At 39.6% G+C, this 16491-nt stretch overlaps 1 protein-coding gene across 1 annotated transcript; it reads right to left on the minus strand.

Moving 5' to 3' along the window:
- Positions 1 to 723: 723 nt before the first annotated feature.
- On the minus strand, positions 724 to 13012 carry LOC108266103 (interferon-induced protein 44-like). Its single transcript, XM_017469103.3, has 8 exons — positions 12960 to 13012; positions 12017 to 12093; positions 11687 to 11717; positions 11326 to 11518; positions 11076 to 11219; positions 10704 to 10875; positions 5516 to 5616; positions 724 to 5410 (listed from the first exon to the last, which is right to left on the minus strand). The coding sequence occupies exons 4-8, from the start codon at positions 11506 to 11508 to the stop codon at positions 5210 to 5212; spliced, it is 801 nt and encodes a 266-aa protein (XP_017324592.1). The 5' UTR covers positions 11509 to 11518; positions 11687 to 11717; positions 12017 to 12093; positions 12960 to 13012; the 3' UTR covers positions 724 to 5209.
- Positions 13013 to 16491: the final 3479 nt, after the last annotated feature.

The following is a 16491-nucleotide window of genomic DNA, read 5'->3' on the forward strand; positions in this document are numbered from 1 at the left end:
TATGTAGGCGCACCGGTGCCAGTGACCTGTTGTATAATACAATCAACATAAAAACTCCAAAAGGCATTGCACAACAGTTACTTTCACACGGCTTTTCATCACTTCAGTCAACTGAACAAGTGTGAAAATACCGCAAAGAAGCCATTATGATGATGACAAGAGTAACACTCTTCATCATCTGCATCTCTCAAATTACCGATCTCACAAACCGCCATCTTTTATTGATCAGGCAAAATGACCTGTACCTGCGACTGTGAAATCCTCGTATATACACAGCGGGTAAATTAATAATACGCGAAAAACGGACACATGCAAGAAAACTCGTATGAGTAGGAGAAGCCACACTACAGGACTGTGCTCAAATCTTCTGACACTGCCAAAACTTAATTGGAGGGAAAATTTGCTCTCAATGGCCATTAATCGGCTGTCGGGGAACATGTTACACTAGCGATCAAAGACTACAGATCTTGGCCTAGGATTGTAGGAATCTTTTAGGATTCTCAAAATTTGTCTCGGATGACCAAATCGTGCCCACAATCTTACAATGTGAACCCAGCTTAATAGACAGCATGTTCACTTCATTTAAGCTCTTGAGTGTCAGGTAATAGAAAAGTAACAAAGTTTTCATGTTTTGATTTAATCCCCCCAAAAATGCAATATTATCAGCAGACATGGCAACACTGTACTCGGGGAAATCATCTAAACAACTGTTAAACAAACCAATAGCCTAAATCATTTAATTTTTTATTTTTTTTTAAATAATAAAAAAGATATTATAAATTCATAAAATATAAATAAAATGAAAGCTGCAAACAGCAATGAATTGGCCCTTGCACCCAACTGCATGTTGGGGCTGCTCTGCCAAGGGAAAGCCATTCCTCTTTTTTTTCTTCTTTTATTTTCTTTTCTTTTTTTCTTTTTCTTTCTTTTTTTTTTTTTTTTAAAGCACTTGTATGTTAGGAGTGTATCATGATGTAAAACATGTAATTTCCAGTTGCCAGTAGGTGGTGCTATGACTGTAACTGAATATTGGCATGTAGGTGTCTTCAAGCCAGGACTCTTATCAAAAGAGGTTTTGGGAAGATAAGGCATTGTATGCTTGAGTTGTAACAACTTCCTTTTTAATATGATTAATAGCACGGTTTAGCACTTAGCTAATTGTTGCTAGTATGTTTTAACATATATCTAGCATGTTGCTAGCATGTTTAGAATTTGGTGGCATATTTTTATACGTTGCTAGGAATACATTAGTGTAAAATGTGTCACTTCCTGTTACCAGTAGGTGGTGCTATGGCTATAACTGAATATTGGCATGCAGGGCAAGTTTTGTACAAAACATGTGAAGTTTGGTGCAGATTGAACGTTTGTATGTCTGAGTTCGTGTAAAACATGGGCGATGGAAAACAACCTGTGATGGATTGGCACCCTGTTAAAGGCGTACCCCGCCTTGTGCCCCATGCTCCCTGTTCCCCCGTGACCCTGATGGAAGGATAAGCGGTATAGAAGATGGATGGATGGATGGATGGATGGATGGATCTGAAATTCTATTTTTTGTAAGGGGGAGCGGGTGGGATGAAAATGATACCAGAGGGAGAAAAAATACTGCAAAACAAATGTTTGTATGCAGTATCATCATGATCCACACTTTGGCATAAACGAAATCTGAATACACATTAAAAGACAAGAGCCTGCAATACAAAAATGAGAAAGTCTGAAGGATACATGATAATCATATGCCAGAATTTTCAGAAGGTCGTGTTTTCCTTTATCCACACTACAACATGAAAATTGAATTTTTAGATTTATCCACTTGTGAGTGTCATGGTTTCCCCTTTAAACAGTGCACTGGAGAACATGTGGGCACTCATGCACGAGCAAGGTGCGCGAGCACCTGCTTTTCATATGTTGACAATCGTGACATTGTGTACATTGGACACATGCTTTTATTATGTTTCTGTTATGTCTCCTCCCTGTTCTGTCATTGGCTGTTATTTCACGTGCGTTTAGATTGGTGTCAGCTGTCAGCAATTGACGCTGATTATGTTTGTATATATACCGCTTACCTCCCAGCACATGGCGCGGAATATTAGAATAGAATAGAATAGATAAGATACTTACGTTAGATATAGTAGGTTAGATTAGTTTAGATTCCACACGATAGTTTATCGCAGTCATAGTCTTAGTTATTGTCCTTGTCATGTTCCATGTTTAGATTAGTGCATTTAGTCCACGCTGGTTTCTCTGCTCCCAGTTCCTCGTTATAGTTCATGTTTCTTGTTTTGTATATCGACCCTGTATTCCGTGACCATGACCTTGATTCGTGCTTTGCCCCGTGTATGCCTGTTTGCCGATCGCCTGACCTTTGCATGTTTATAGATTACGTTTCTGATCACAGTTTGGATTTACCTGCCTGTGTCTCACATTTAATAAACTGTTAAACTGCATCCCTATCTTCGTTACGTCTCGAGACGTGACAGTGAGCGCATTCCTAATTATGCAGTTTTAGTGTGAATGTCACATATGTATCTCCAGGCATGAAATTACTGAATATACTAGTAGATCAATGAAAGATAACATTCATTTCTGATGAGTAATAGAAAATAATAATGAGTAGTAGAATATGGCAATCATATATTTTTTATTACTTTTGTTTTGACGCATATATTGAACTTAGTAGTGCTTATATTTTTGTATTAGATGCACAGTCCTAATACACAATCAGACAATCATCAAGCATGCCTCTTGTATGCTTGAAAGTTGTTTGATTGTCTGTTAGATTTGTAATATGCAACATTATTAGTTCAGCATTTTAACTTTCCTGTTAATAATTGCAAACCATTCCATCTGTTCTACTGAAACTGTTCCTCATAATGGTCTTGGTGGTAATGAGAAACAGCCCATTTAATCAGGAGGGGAAAAGTCTGTGTGCATGTAGAATTTTTGGTTAATTTAATAATAATTCTTTAATATTGATATGGATTTTGCAATTTTTATGTCCATAAGCATTTTGTTTGGGGACTTAAATAAACTGATTTTGTGTAGTGTTAACATATAGTGTTAACATTTACAATAGCATTCGCGTTTTGTATGCTTGTTGTTTTTTTGTATTTCTTTCTTTCATATTCAGCAGTTGTTTCTTACTGAGGTCTACAGCATGCACTATCAAAGCTGTGCTTCAACATTTAATAAAGTAGATGAGGTAGCAGAAGAAACTCTGGTATTGTGACTTGATCTAGAGCTTGCTGCAACCTTGGGAATATTTACTGAAACACTTTCATAACTCTAAATACACATGTTGTTCTTGAATTTTTTCAATTGTGTTCAAAAAGTGTTCAATTCAATGAGAACGTAGCTGAATTTTGATATGAACAATTTCATTTCAGTAACATTTTATTGGTGCCTATCACAGACATTTTATTTGAATAATTTAATGTATATCTGCTGTAGCACCTGGAGCAGAAAATGATTACTTCATCCACTGTTTTTCTTTTCTTTTCTTTTTCTTTTTTTTTTTTTTTTAAAGCTATTCATTTTGTAAACTTGGCTGTGCGTGTCAGTGGGTTGAACTGGGGCAACCGGGTCGGTAGACTTGGGTGTGAGCAGCATTTGGTCCTTAGGCCGAGATATTAGCAGAGCTTGGGCGTCAGAACCTGGAGGCTTGGCTTGGGCGTCAAAGCCTGGAGGCTTGGCTTGGGCGTCAGGGACGTGAGACTTTACCTGGACCTTCCTGACTGGAGGCTGGACCTGGAGCTCAAGGATTGGAAGCTGGACCTGGAACTCAGGGACTGGAGTCTGGGCCTGGATCTCAGGGACTGGAGGCTTGACTTGGACCTTCCTGACTTGAGGCGTGACTTGGATCTCAGGGACTGGAGGCGTGACTTGGATCTCAGGGACTGGAGGCTTTACTTGGATCTCAGGGACTGGAGGCTTGACTTGGATCTCAGGGACTGGAGGCTTGACTTGGACCTTCCTGACTTGAGACTTGACTGGGACTTGGACCTTCCTGACTTGAGGCTTGACTTGGATCTCAGGGACTGGAGGCTTGACTTGGATCTCAGGGACTGGAGGCTTGACTTGGATCTCAGGGACTGGAGGCTTGACTTGGATCTCAGAGTTGCGCTCTGCATGAAGTTGCCTGTAGTAGTGGGTAAACGGCAGGGCAGGTTCGCCTTCCAGACTTACCCCCCTGAGAAGTCGTTCTAGCTCCTCCTTTGCCTCCGGACTCCCGAATCGCATCATGAATTCCCCCACAAACTGTTCTACACTGTCCAGGTTCCTACAGTGTTTATCCAGTTTGAGCTGCACCCATTGACGGGCCGGTCCAAAGAACCGGGACCACATGAATCGGAGCCAGTGCTTCTCCTCTGGCTTAGGGTCTGACAGGCTGGATAGAATAGAATAGAATTGACAGTCTACCAGGAAATACTCTGGGGCACCGATAAATCCATCAAATGGATCAGGAAGCTCCATAATTGTCCATTGTGGGAAGTGGACTGAGTCCATAGCAGGGACGGTGGGCGTCGACTTCCGGGTTCTGCGTCTCCTCCGTTCTCCTGCTGCATCCATGTTTCGGCGGAAGATTCTGTCACACATCGTGACGGAGCAGAGATAAGGCGGATGCAAGTGCAGGATAACAGTTGTTTATTTGTAGAGACAGGCAGGCAGACAAATCCAAAACGTGATCCAAAACGTAATCCGTAAACATGCAAGAGGTCAGGCGATTGGCAAACAGGCATACATGGGGCTAGGCAGGAATCTAGGTCGATAACCAAAACAAGACACGAACTAGAACGAGGGACTGGAAGCGGAGAATCCAGCGCGAACTAACTTATGACTATGACTATGACTATGACGCGAACTAAACTAACGCTAACCATTTACTTACGACTTACGACTTCTTACTTAATCTTCCGCGTTGTGTGCTGGGAAGCACGGTATATATGCGGACCTGATTAGCGTATAAACTGCTATCAGCTGGGAGCAATACAGACCCACGTGAATTCCCAGCCAATGACGGAACAGGGAGGAGACATGACAAACATAAACAAAAACACACGTGTCCCAATGTCACTACGGTCAACAGCAGAAAAGCAGGTGCTCGCGCATTCGCACTTAGAGCACGCTGCTTCAAGGGGGAATCGTGACAATTAGTCATTAGATATGCAGGACTGTTTGCCATTCTGCTTTTCATAATTTGTGTGAAGTCTCTTTATTCTTGGATTGGTTGCTGAGGTAAAATTTGGATGTTGGAACTTTTGACCACACAGTCATTAGCCCAATGTATAATCTGTGTTAAGGCATCCAGCATCAGGCAGTTTATATCTTCATTCACATGGGTCTCCTCATGATAGATCAAGACAAGGAAGATACGGTTCACAGGCACACCAACTGCATTACTGCATTCCCGTATCTAGAGACACACACAAATATACACGTCATTAATTTATTTTAAAAATTGTAGTTGGTAATCTCTGCAGTGAGGCCCATACACTTTCACTCTAGCAAAATTACTCACTTTATCTCTGATCCTTTTGCTTTTGTAGATATTTTGCGAATTCTCCTTTGTCATTGGACATGCGCAGTCTACTTTTGTCATGAAAACCACTTGAGGGATTCCTGTAGCATAAGCAGGCAGCACACAGATAAAAACTCAGTCATTTAATTGTAAACCTTAGCAGTGTGGTGGATTTTTGCAGTCTGATTAAAGATTTATGTAGATAATTTACACTTTATTGATTACATTGTCAGTGTTTACATGCTAAGATTTCTGCCAATCCAAATGAATGAATTCCAAATGCAGATTGTGAATGAACTGTTTATATTGATTCTCAACTGTAGACAATCTTAATTTATATGTACCGTATGTTACATGTAATATGACCCAAAGTTATGCACATATTTAGAGTGAGGTTTAGTCTCAAGGTAAATATGAGAAGTGTGTGAGTTGACACATTCAGATTTTAATAGTGGTGTTTGTGTTACTAACAAGATTTATATTATTTCCATCTCATGAAAATGTCTTCCAAGGGTGATGGTGATTATTATTTATTTTAACCATGCGTATGTTCTGCATCCCCACTTAATGTCTGGTGAATATTAAGTGCTGAGGTCAAGTCCCACACTGCATCTGCTTCAAAATGTTAATTTGAAGCCCATCCCATCACCCATCCAAACCAAATTATTTTAAATAGACTAAAATCTATAATGTGAACTTTTTTTATTACACCAGGAGTGCATCTTGACTTAAAACCTCATGCACAGAACACACACGCTGATTCCTAATAGTGAAAATAATCAGACACCAAGGTTTACATTGCTGTTCTTCTTCTATTTAATAGATTATTAAGAGCATTGCCCACCTCATTCAATCAGATAGATAGATAGATAGAAATTTCATTCAGATTGACCTCCAATCATGTTAGTCTTCCAAATGAAGTGTATACATTAACATTTTTTTTATTCTGATTGTGCTATCAGTTGGATTATTACCATTATTAGGCTGCATGTAAACTTGTCAGTCACTGATCAGTTTGAGGAAATATGTTGCTAGTAGGGATGTCACGAGAACTGATACTTCGGTACCAAGTCGGTACCAACATTCTTAAAATGTGACGGTACTTGTTTTTCTGCTGTAGTGTTGGTACAACTTGTAATGAAGGTAATGAGGTGTTGCAATTCTTCCGGACCTGAAGGGGGCAGCAAATACGCGCAAGTGTTTTAGTCAGTCGACAAGTGGTGAAGAAGAAGAACAGCAACGACAAGCACATGGGAAAAACTACAGAAGTTTAGCACTGCCCCGACTCATTGAGAGGAAATGTGGTATGAAATATGGAAATAGTTTGCCTTCGAGGCGGATGAAACAAACATATAATTGATGATATAATCTGAAGCTGGTGTGCAACCAATGCTATCGTCCATTTCAAACAAACACCTGGAATTTGGCGACGCACCTGAAAATCGGGTCCTATATTATGTTTGTTTGAGGCAGCTGGCGTTGTTGCCGTGAAACCAGTTAAGGTTATTCTCCATGTAATGTTTGCGATAGCCAGTTATTTGTTAACGACTTGAACACATTACAATGTTATAAACTACCTCCTAATTGGCCACCATGCATCGCCATTCAGCCTGTGTCCTGTCAGAAAAATGTAGACTAATGTCACAAATAATTATTGAAATGTTAATGCTTTTAATAAATCTTTTTGGCCTGCCACCATATCAGTGAATTTAAACTAATGCTTGCATTCAGAGTATAAGGTGTGTGTGTGGCTGTGTGTGTCTGTGTGTGTGTGTGCGTGTGCGCGCATTTAGGAGTGCACCTCCACTCATTGTCAGACAGTGTTTGATAACTAAAATATCCCCCTCCCTCTCTCTCTCTCGCTCGCTCCCTCTGTTTTTGCCAGTACCAGCCAGAGGAGGATGTCCACCAGGACATGGAGGATGTCCTCCATTTAATTCTTTAAACTTTATTATTATACCAAACCGTTTTATTAACTTTTGTATCGAGTATCATGTACTTTTGGTGGTATCGCTACTGACTACTAGATTTTTGGTATCGTGACATCCCTAGTTGTTGGGTGTATTGGCTATACCAAATTGCCCCTAGATGTGAATGAGTGTATGATTGTGTGTCCATGGTGCATTGTTTGTGGTAGGAATACACCCTGGATGGGACAGCGGTCCACTGGAGAATGGACTGGCATCCTATCAAGGGTGTATTCTTACCACAAATCCACACGTACAGTTTTCCCAGGATTGGCTCAGTGTCGACTGCAATCCTGATGAAGATAAAGCAGTTACTGAAGAGGAATTTATATGTAACTAGTGATAATTCTTCCTTTCCTTCTTCCCCTTGTTCAATATCCTCTTTATCGGTAGATTATTTATCCCCTTAAGCTTGCAGAACCAATGTCAGGTCCAGACCTACTTTCCTCATTGTCCTTATTGCATACATTTCCTAATAGTTTAACTGTAGTTGCTGAATAATTCTTAGTAGCTACATGAAAAAAATGGTTTAAGTAGAATAACTGAGTTATAAGCTAAGAGTTTGGGTATTGAATGATGGTCACTGATGATAAAGTCCTCCAAACATTTGATTTCAAGCTGATCACTAAAGAAGACATTTTAAAACTCATAACCCTATGGTCTGATCCTAAACATACTTGCCAAAAGTTATCTCATTAAGGAAAGAAAGCTTTCTAACTGCACTGGCTTTAGCACTATAGTACAGCTAACCCATGGTTTGCAACAACACCCCAACAGAGCAATTCAATTCCTCTTCAAGTGCTTACTTAAGATTCAGACACTCTTCCAAGATAAAAAAGTTGACTCTGTTAATGTGCTAGTTTACAGATAAAAAATCAAAGCATGAAAATAAAGCAGAAGTCACTGTGCGTTGGACCCTGTGCATGTGGTATATTGTATAATTTTTTGCTATTTTCTTGACCATCAACCCAGTCATTAATCTGATGAAGAGTTTTTGTAATTGTGAAAAATAGCATTACCATTAGGTTAGGTTTGGCATGTTGCAGCAATATCCAACCAATCAAATCATCTTATTCTTGTTACGCTACAGCCGGCAGAGGGCACTGCGGCGCAGCTTCCAACAAGACACGTGACACTATTGTTTTGATTTCGTTCTCTTCTTGCTTGGACACTGGCTGGATGTGCGAGGGTGTAGCTTAATTAGAGCCAGGTGTTTATGTTTAGTGTAATTATGTTGGCTATTTAAACCCCTCCTGTGGCGTCGCACTTCGCACAGTATTATCGGTTGCATCGTTAGTAACGTTTGTAGTGTTTAGCGCGTGTGTTAGTTCAGTAGTGAATGCGGGTAGCATGCTAGCGGTCTCATGCCCCTGTTCCGTTCCCGAGTAATGCCTAGACCATAGTCCTGTTCAACATAGACCGCGTTTCTTGTGTTTGTTTGTTTGTTTCTTTGTTTATTAATAAAGACAGCTCTCCTGCGCTTACTTCCTGTCCATCCATGGCAGGAGAGCCCGGAGTCCGGAAATTTCTTTACTGGAACTTCCAGACAATGGACGGATACTACGCCTGGCAGCGCACGCAGCAGGAGGGGTACCAAGCTGCATTATGGAGGCAACAGGCGGAGCATGAAGCTGCGTTATGGAGGCAACAGGCGGAGTATACGTTATGGAGGCAGCAGCGGGATTTGCGGTGGGAAGAAGCAGACCAGTTGCTCCGCGGCGTGGAGGAAGCGCTTTGCCCCCGTTGCGTGGAGCGGAACTACGCTCCACCTTGCTGCCCTGAGGGAGATCCAGTCACGCGGAGGCCCCAGCTGTGGAGCTCCCACCTGAGGTCAACATGGTGACCTCAGAGCTGCAGCATGAGGCCTATGTGGAGGTCTTGGCTGTGGAGCGCCTGCCCGCCAAAGAAGCTGTCCCACTGCCCTGCCCGGCTGAGGAGGCCGTCCCGCTGCCCTGCTCAGCCGAGGAACCTGTCCTGAGCACCAGTCCATTTCCAGTCCCTCCAAGTTCCAGTCCAGGTCCAGTCCCTCCGAGTTCCAGTCCAGGTCCAGTCCCTCCGAGCCCCAGTCCAGGTCCAGTCCCTCCGAGTTCCAGTGCCGCTGGGGGCGCCGCCCAGCGTCCCAGTGCCGCCGGGGGCCACATCCAGCATCCTAGTGCTGCCCAGCGTTCCAATGCCGCCCAGCTAGAATTCCAGCACCGCTGGGGGTGGTGCTCTGCCAGTGTGCTGCCCGGCAGAGACTGCCTCGTTTTCTGTGGCAGTGAAAGGCAGCTTTCCCAGGGGCCCAGGACCCCCATTGGAGGGGGGTTTTTGGTGCTCTGGGAGAGGCGCCTTTGGGGGGGGGGGGGTTCTGTTACGCCATGGCCAGCAGAGGGCATTGCGGCGCAGCTTCCAACAAGACACGTGACACTATTGTTTTGGTTTTTTTCTCTTCTTGCTTGGACATTGGCTGGATGTGTGAGGGCGTAGCTTAATTAGAGCCAGGTGTTTGTTTAGTGTAATTATGTTGGCTATTTAAACCCCTCGTGTGGCGGCGCACTTCACACAGTATTATCGGTTGCATCGTTAGTAACGTTTTTTAGTGTTTAGAGCGTGTGTTAGTTCAGTAGTGAATGCGGGTAGCATGCTAGCGGTTGCATGTCCCTGTTCCGTTCCTGAGTAATGCCTAGACCATAGTTCTGTTCAACCTAGACCGCATTTCTTGTTTGTTCGTTTCTTTGTTTCTTTGTTCATTAATAGACAGCTCTCCTGTGCTTAATTCCTGTCCATCCCTGTGTTCCGTTACAATTCTCTTTAAAAAACCCTTTCCACGTTGATATTTCTCCATTGGCAGACATAAAAAAAACAAACCTCAGAGGAACAGACGTGTTTATTCTGTTAATAATAAAATTCAAATGTAGTTCTTTTGTATTCCCTTACATTTAGTTGGCGGTTGGTTGGGGTCTATCCACAAATCTGGATTGTATAAATAAAGATAATGTTTAAGGTTTAATTTGAAATCAGTAAAATCTAAATTAGTCTGTGTTTCCACTAGAAGGTGGGTTAGAGCAGCAGGTTTCTGCTGATTTCTTACACATTGTTGTGCTACCACACCCATCCTCGCATAAGCATGCTTATTTTTTTCCACAAAAACAGCAAGTTACTCTGAGAGCACCTGCTAAAAGTAAATGTAACTGTGCCTGACAAGGATAAACAAATGTTATTGAGTTGATGAGCTGACTCACCCATTCTGCTTGCTGTTTCTCTGACACTCTTCATTCTTTCGATAAAATCGTAGTTCATCATTGAAATCTGGTCGACTGGTATCACATACACCAGGCAGTGCATCTGATCACTCAGGCTGGGATTTTGATTGTAATAATGGTTGTTTGTAGTCAATGGACAGTTAGAGTTAAACTGAAGAAAAGAGAAAAACAGTTCAATAAAGTATTTGTGTGGTCCTACATAACTGGCTTGGATGATATTCCAGATACACTGGTTACATTGATAGGCTTTTTATAATTTCATAATGATTTACATATACTGTGATTAGTATTGATGATATCCAAATACAGTAAAGTGAATTGTTGCACACTAATGCTTAAGCGTTATCTTACCGTGTAACCCTCTTTCATATGACCTTTTAAAGCGCTGATGATATCTTGAGTCTGGACCCCATCTTTTTCTTCTACTTCCGCACCCATTATATCATGGAAAGCAAAAGGAAATGAACCTTCATTTGTGAATCTAAAACTTTCATACTAGAAGTATTACAGAAAAAGATCAGTTTTTCAATATTTATCTAGTTCGTTGTCATGCATACAAGGTGAAAAGTGACACACTTAAGACTGCATAATATGGACTCACGCATAGAGTCTGACTCTTAGCAGATCCTGCAGCAGCCAGACAGTTGACAAACTGACGTCCTTCAAAAATGGTTCTGATGGTGTTTATGGTGCTGGACTTTCCTGATCCAACTAGTCCATACAGGAGGAAATGGAGCTCTTCAACTTCATTACAGTATTTAAATGTCTTGAGAGTATTTAACATTTTGTCTTGTCTAAGGAAAGAAAATGTACAATTCCATCATTTTATGTATTAGTTTATATATCAGTTCAAACTATTAGTAATAACTAGCAATGCAGTGCACATGTGCCATCTTATAATATATAAATAAAGATTAAAGGATAATGAGACCTTACATCATACATAATGTTTGTGAACTTACCTCCACTGCACCTCCCTCCATTTCTTAATTTCTATAAAGAATAAATGACTTGTTATTAATATGGATAGTGTATACTAATGTATACTATTATACTAATGGTATAGTCCCATTTTTCCAGGAGTTGCACATTTTCAGTGTTCAATATTGTAATATGAATAGAAGATCTAATGTGATTAGATTTATGCCTTAATTTTTGTAATATATTTTTAAAATCTTTATGAATAAGAAGCCCTTTACATAATTAGTGCTTATTTGTATGATTAGGAATAGTTGTTTGTTGCTATTAGCAATTCTCTAGTTCATTTTAAGTAATAAAATGAAATTTCTTACTGGGAAATGAAGAGGCAGACACTGCTGCAAAAGAAGCACTGTTGGCGGATTTAAAGTCTTCAATACCTCCCACTGACCTAAAACCCATAATAAACTCATACATTAACAATAAATGGCAAACTGAGTGGAACCAATGTGCCATGAACAAACTCATGAAATCAGCCCTATTGTTGAATAAAGAAACATTTCTCTGTTTTCAAATCAGATCATCTACCAGATTATCTATACCCGCTGTCGAATAGGTCACTCCAGGATGACAAACAAGTTTCTAATGTTAGGAGAAGACTCACAAACAAACCTTTTTTGCCAGAATCCATTATCCTTGAAACATGTTTAATTAGACTGTGCTAGTCTTAACCCCTTGAGAAACCTTTTTTAAATTCAGTCAACACACTGGAAGAAATGTTTAACCTAATGCAATTTTACAGTTTTTAAGAAAAATATATTTAAAAAACATACAGAGTTCCTCAGACATTTCTTGCCATAGAAATTGGCATAGCATTAAAACAAGCAAACAAAAAACAGTTTCCCAACCTATCAGAAACAAACCAAATGCAGGTGCTACTGGGGGAGGAGTCTTACACCTGTTGCAGCAAAATTCATCTCTGACTTTAGAAATCAATTACTCCTCTGATCATATTTAACTAGACAATTATACATACATCTTCAACACTTTATTTTATTTTATATTATATTATGGTGTATATGTACATAATTATTGTAACCATTATAGTTTTGTCCTACATTGGCATTTTGTCATTTTTTAAAATAATTTATTTATTATTTATTTATTGTTCTTTTTGTAAATTCTCCTTCCTTTTTTATATTGATGATATGGCAATACTGTATGTAAACAATTATGCAAGTAAGGGACTTGGACATTAAAATAGAGAGATAGTGTGTTGATTATTAGACACAATCTTTCTAAAAGAAGAATACTTACCTTGTGTGAAGGTTAGAATGAAATTTGAGGCTTGTGTGTGGTTCTCTGTCTGTTCTGTGTGCAGCTCAGCTCCTGTTCCTCTTAAGTGCTTGTTATGCTTTTACTTTTTCTTGTGTGCATCACTTGTTATTATATACAGGAGGAGTGTATTTCTGTGAAAACGAAAGTAAAATGTATCTACCAGGTTTTCTTGTTCTACCTGTTTTGTTACCTTTAGAGGGCCTAAACATACCCGAAAACTCACGAAACTTTGCAGGTGCGTCAGAACCGGTGAAAATTTACATCCAATGGAGGTTCCAGAATTGAATCAAAATATGTGTAATCTTGTTTGGGGGCAAACTTTCAGAGCCTTTTTTTTGTTTATTTAAAATAAAATCCACAAACTGAGTGTTACAAATATAAATTCAGACTAAAACTTTACACAACTGTTTGTCCAAAACAGAAAAGAATCCAACACACACATACACACACACACACACACACACACACACACACACACACACACACACACACCAGAATATATATTATTAATTTAGGACTGTAGTTTATTTCGGTGCTTTTTGTGAATCCCTAAAAAAATATGCATAAGTACTTATATGTAATATAAATATAAACTAACTAAATAAGATTACATAAGATATATATTTACAGTATCTCACAAAAGTGAGTACACCCCTCACATTTTTGTAAATATTTGATTATATCTTTTCATGTGACAACATTGAAGAAATGACACTTTGCTACAATGTAAAGTAGTGAGTGTACAGCTTGTGTAACAGTGTAAATTTGCTGTCCCCTCAAAATAACTCAACCCACAGCCATTAATGTCTAAACCGCTGGCAACAAAAGTGAGTACACCCCTAAGTGAAAATGTCCAAATTGGGCCCAAAGTGTCAATATTTTGTGTGGCCACCATTATTTTCCAGCACTGCCTTAACCCTCTTGGGTATGGAGTTCACCAGAACTTCACAGGTTGCCACTGGAGTCCTCTTCCACTCCTCCATCACGACATCACGGAGCTGGTGGATGTTCAAGACCTTGTGCTCCTCCACCTTCCGTTTGTATTCCATTATATATATATATATATATATATATATATATATATATATATATATATATATATATATGTATATATGTATGTATGTGTGTATATATATATATATATATATATATATATATATATATATATATATATATATAGATAGATAGATAGATAGATAGATAGATAGATAGAGAGATGGATATCATAATTTTTTATGGATGCACAAAAAGCACTGAATTAAACAACACTCCTAAATTAATAATAACTCACTTTCACTGCACCTTGTGGTTTCTGTTACTTGCTGCCTTTAGACATATTATTTTACTTTTGATCATAGTGTTTTAATTAGACAGTACAGATCTTATTCACGCTACACTCTGTATCACTGTGTCTGCATCACACATGATCAGCAACACAGGCTCATTACTAACACATCACTTACGTTATAATAAACAACATAAGTTACATTGCAAGCACGCAAATACAGCATATAATGACAATAAACTGGAATTAAATTAAAACTTTTAAGCAACTCGCGACCGCATCACTGTCATGCTTCCGTGGTGCAAAAGCTCTGCTTTATAAAGTTTATAAATCTTCTCGGCAGTGTTTAATATAAAATGCTCCCTGCCTTAGAGGACTTAGAGGTCACACACTTTTTCCTCAGTCATGTGATGATTTCGCCTCCGTCTGATGAGGACTGAGGTCATGTTGGGAATAAAAGGTAATGCTGACAGAAACAGTAAAGTGAAGAAAGTCAGTGTCGGTGACTCTGAGGCTAAAGCTAGCGGCGTAACATTACGTGCATATGACGTCAAGCACCGTCGACTAGGAAGTAACTTTTAGTTCCGGTTAGTAAAAACCCGCTAGTGTTCCATTTGAGATGATATTACCTTTCTAAAATTCACACACTAGATAGCAGAGTGCTCTGTGCACAGTGTAAGTGTATAGTACTTCATTTGGGACACAACTTTAGTATTTAATCTCCGAAGCATGTTTTCGGAACCGAAGTAACGTAATGAGTAAATCTCCCCCATGCCGCACGCAGACCAACTAATCGATAATGAGATTCGTTCACTCCGATTTTCATAATCGATTATTATCTATTTTATTGATTAGTTGTTACAGCTCTATTTGTATTTTACAAAAAAAAAGTTTGTAACCTTACCTACATTGCACTGTCCTCCATTTATTTATTTCTGTACAAAATGCATGACCATTAACATGGTATTAATATAATTAATTATAGTATATAATTATATCGTGTTATACTAGTAGGTATACTATTATACTAATAGTATAGTTCCATTTTTCCAGGAGGTGCACATTTGTACAACTCTGACAGGTATGTCTGTAGGCCTCAGTTCGCAGCTGAGTCAGAGGGCCTATAATAGTTTACTTCTGACTGGTGTGTCTGTAGGCCTCAGTGCGGAGCAGCGTAAGAGGGCCTATAATAGTTTACCTCTGACTGGTGTGTCTGTAGGCCTCAGATAAGAGTTTATTGAAGGGAGGCAAGACACATCCAAAACATGAGACAATAGTGTGGTCAAAAATGGGCAAAAGGTCAGGCAATCAGCAAACGGGCATAAAGTAGGCTAAACACGAATCAAACAACGAGTTCGAGAACAGGATCAAAACTATGAACAAAGGCTTAGTACACAGGAAACTTGTGCAATACTTTGTGTCAAACAATGAGACACGAGGGGTTTAAATGACGAACGTAATTAAGGGTGAACACAAAACGTTTGAGACTAATGATGAAGGGAACAACCAATGACCATACAGGGGCAGAGACAGGAAAGAAATCATAACAAATGCACATGTAGAACGTAAACAAAGTCAATGTCACTAGAAAAGCGTGCTGCTAGCTCCAGCGCTTTGCGCGAGGGGAAATCATGACACTAACAAGTTGCTAAACGGGACTACAGACATTGTCGGGGACGTTAAACGTCATCACGCTGAACAGGAAAAAACTTTGCAGATAAACTGGTTCAGATATGCTGTCCATAATTCCCCCCAAAAAACCTTGGATGAGGATTCATCCACAGAGTAAATCCATATTATGGAGAATGTTTTTAAATCAAGTTTGGAAAAGTTGTGGGAAGCTTGGTGATGGTGATGTTGAAGTTGAGTGACCGTGGCGTAGTTCGTTTATAGCATAAACAAACTTTTTATTTTTGCCGATTTATTTAGGCTTAAAACTTTTGTTAAAGTTGTGTTCATTTGTGAAAATTATCTTGATGGACAAACCATGTTAGTATTATAAACTTTTGTTGATCACAGAGCTTTTTTTTTTTTTTTGCAATAATCCAAAAGCCTATGGGGAAAATCCTATTGGGTTTTTTATCGAGAGAACCAGTGTGATGATAACTTCTGGGTTCTGGTACAAAATGACGTCATCCCTGCGTCACCGCTGTATTGGGTAATTTTGTCTATGTCTCTCCTCCTGTAAACACTGTTATTGCCTTTTCTGCATAGGCCTGAATTGTT

The sequence above is a fragment of the Ictalurus punctatus genome, chromosome 6 (assembly GCF_001660625.3).
Source record: "Ictalurus punctatus breed USDA103 chromosome 6, Coco_2.0, whole genome shotgun sequence".
NCBI classification, from domain to species: Eukaryota; Metazoa; Chordata; class Actinopteri; order Siluriformes; family Ictaluridae; genus Ictalurus; species Ictalurus punctatus.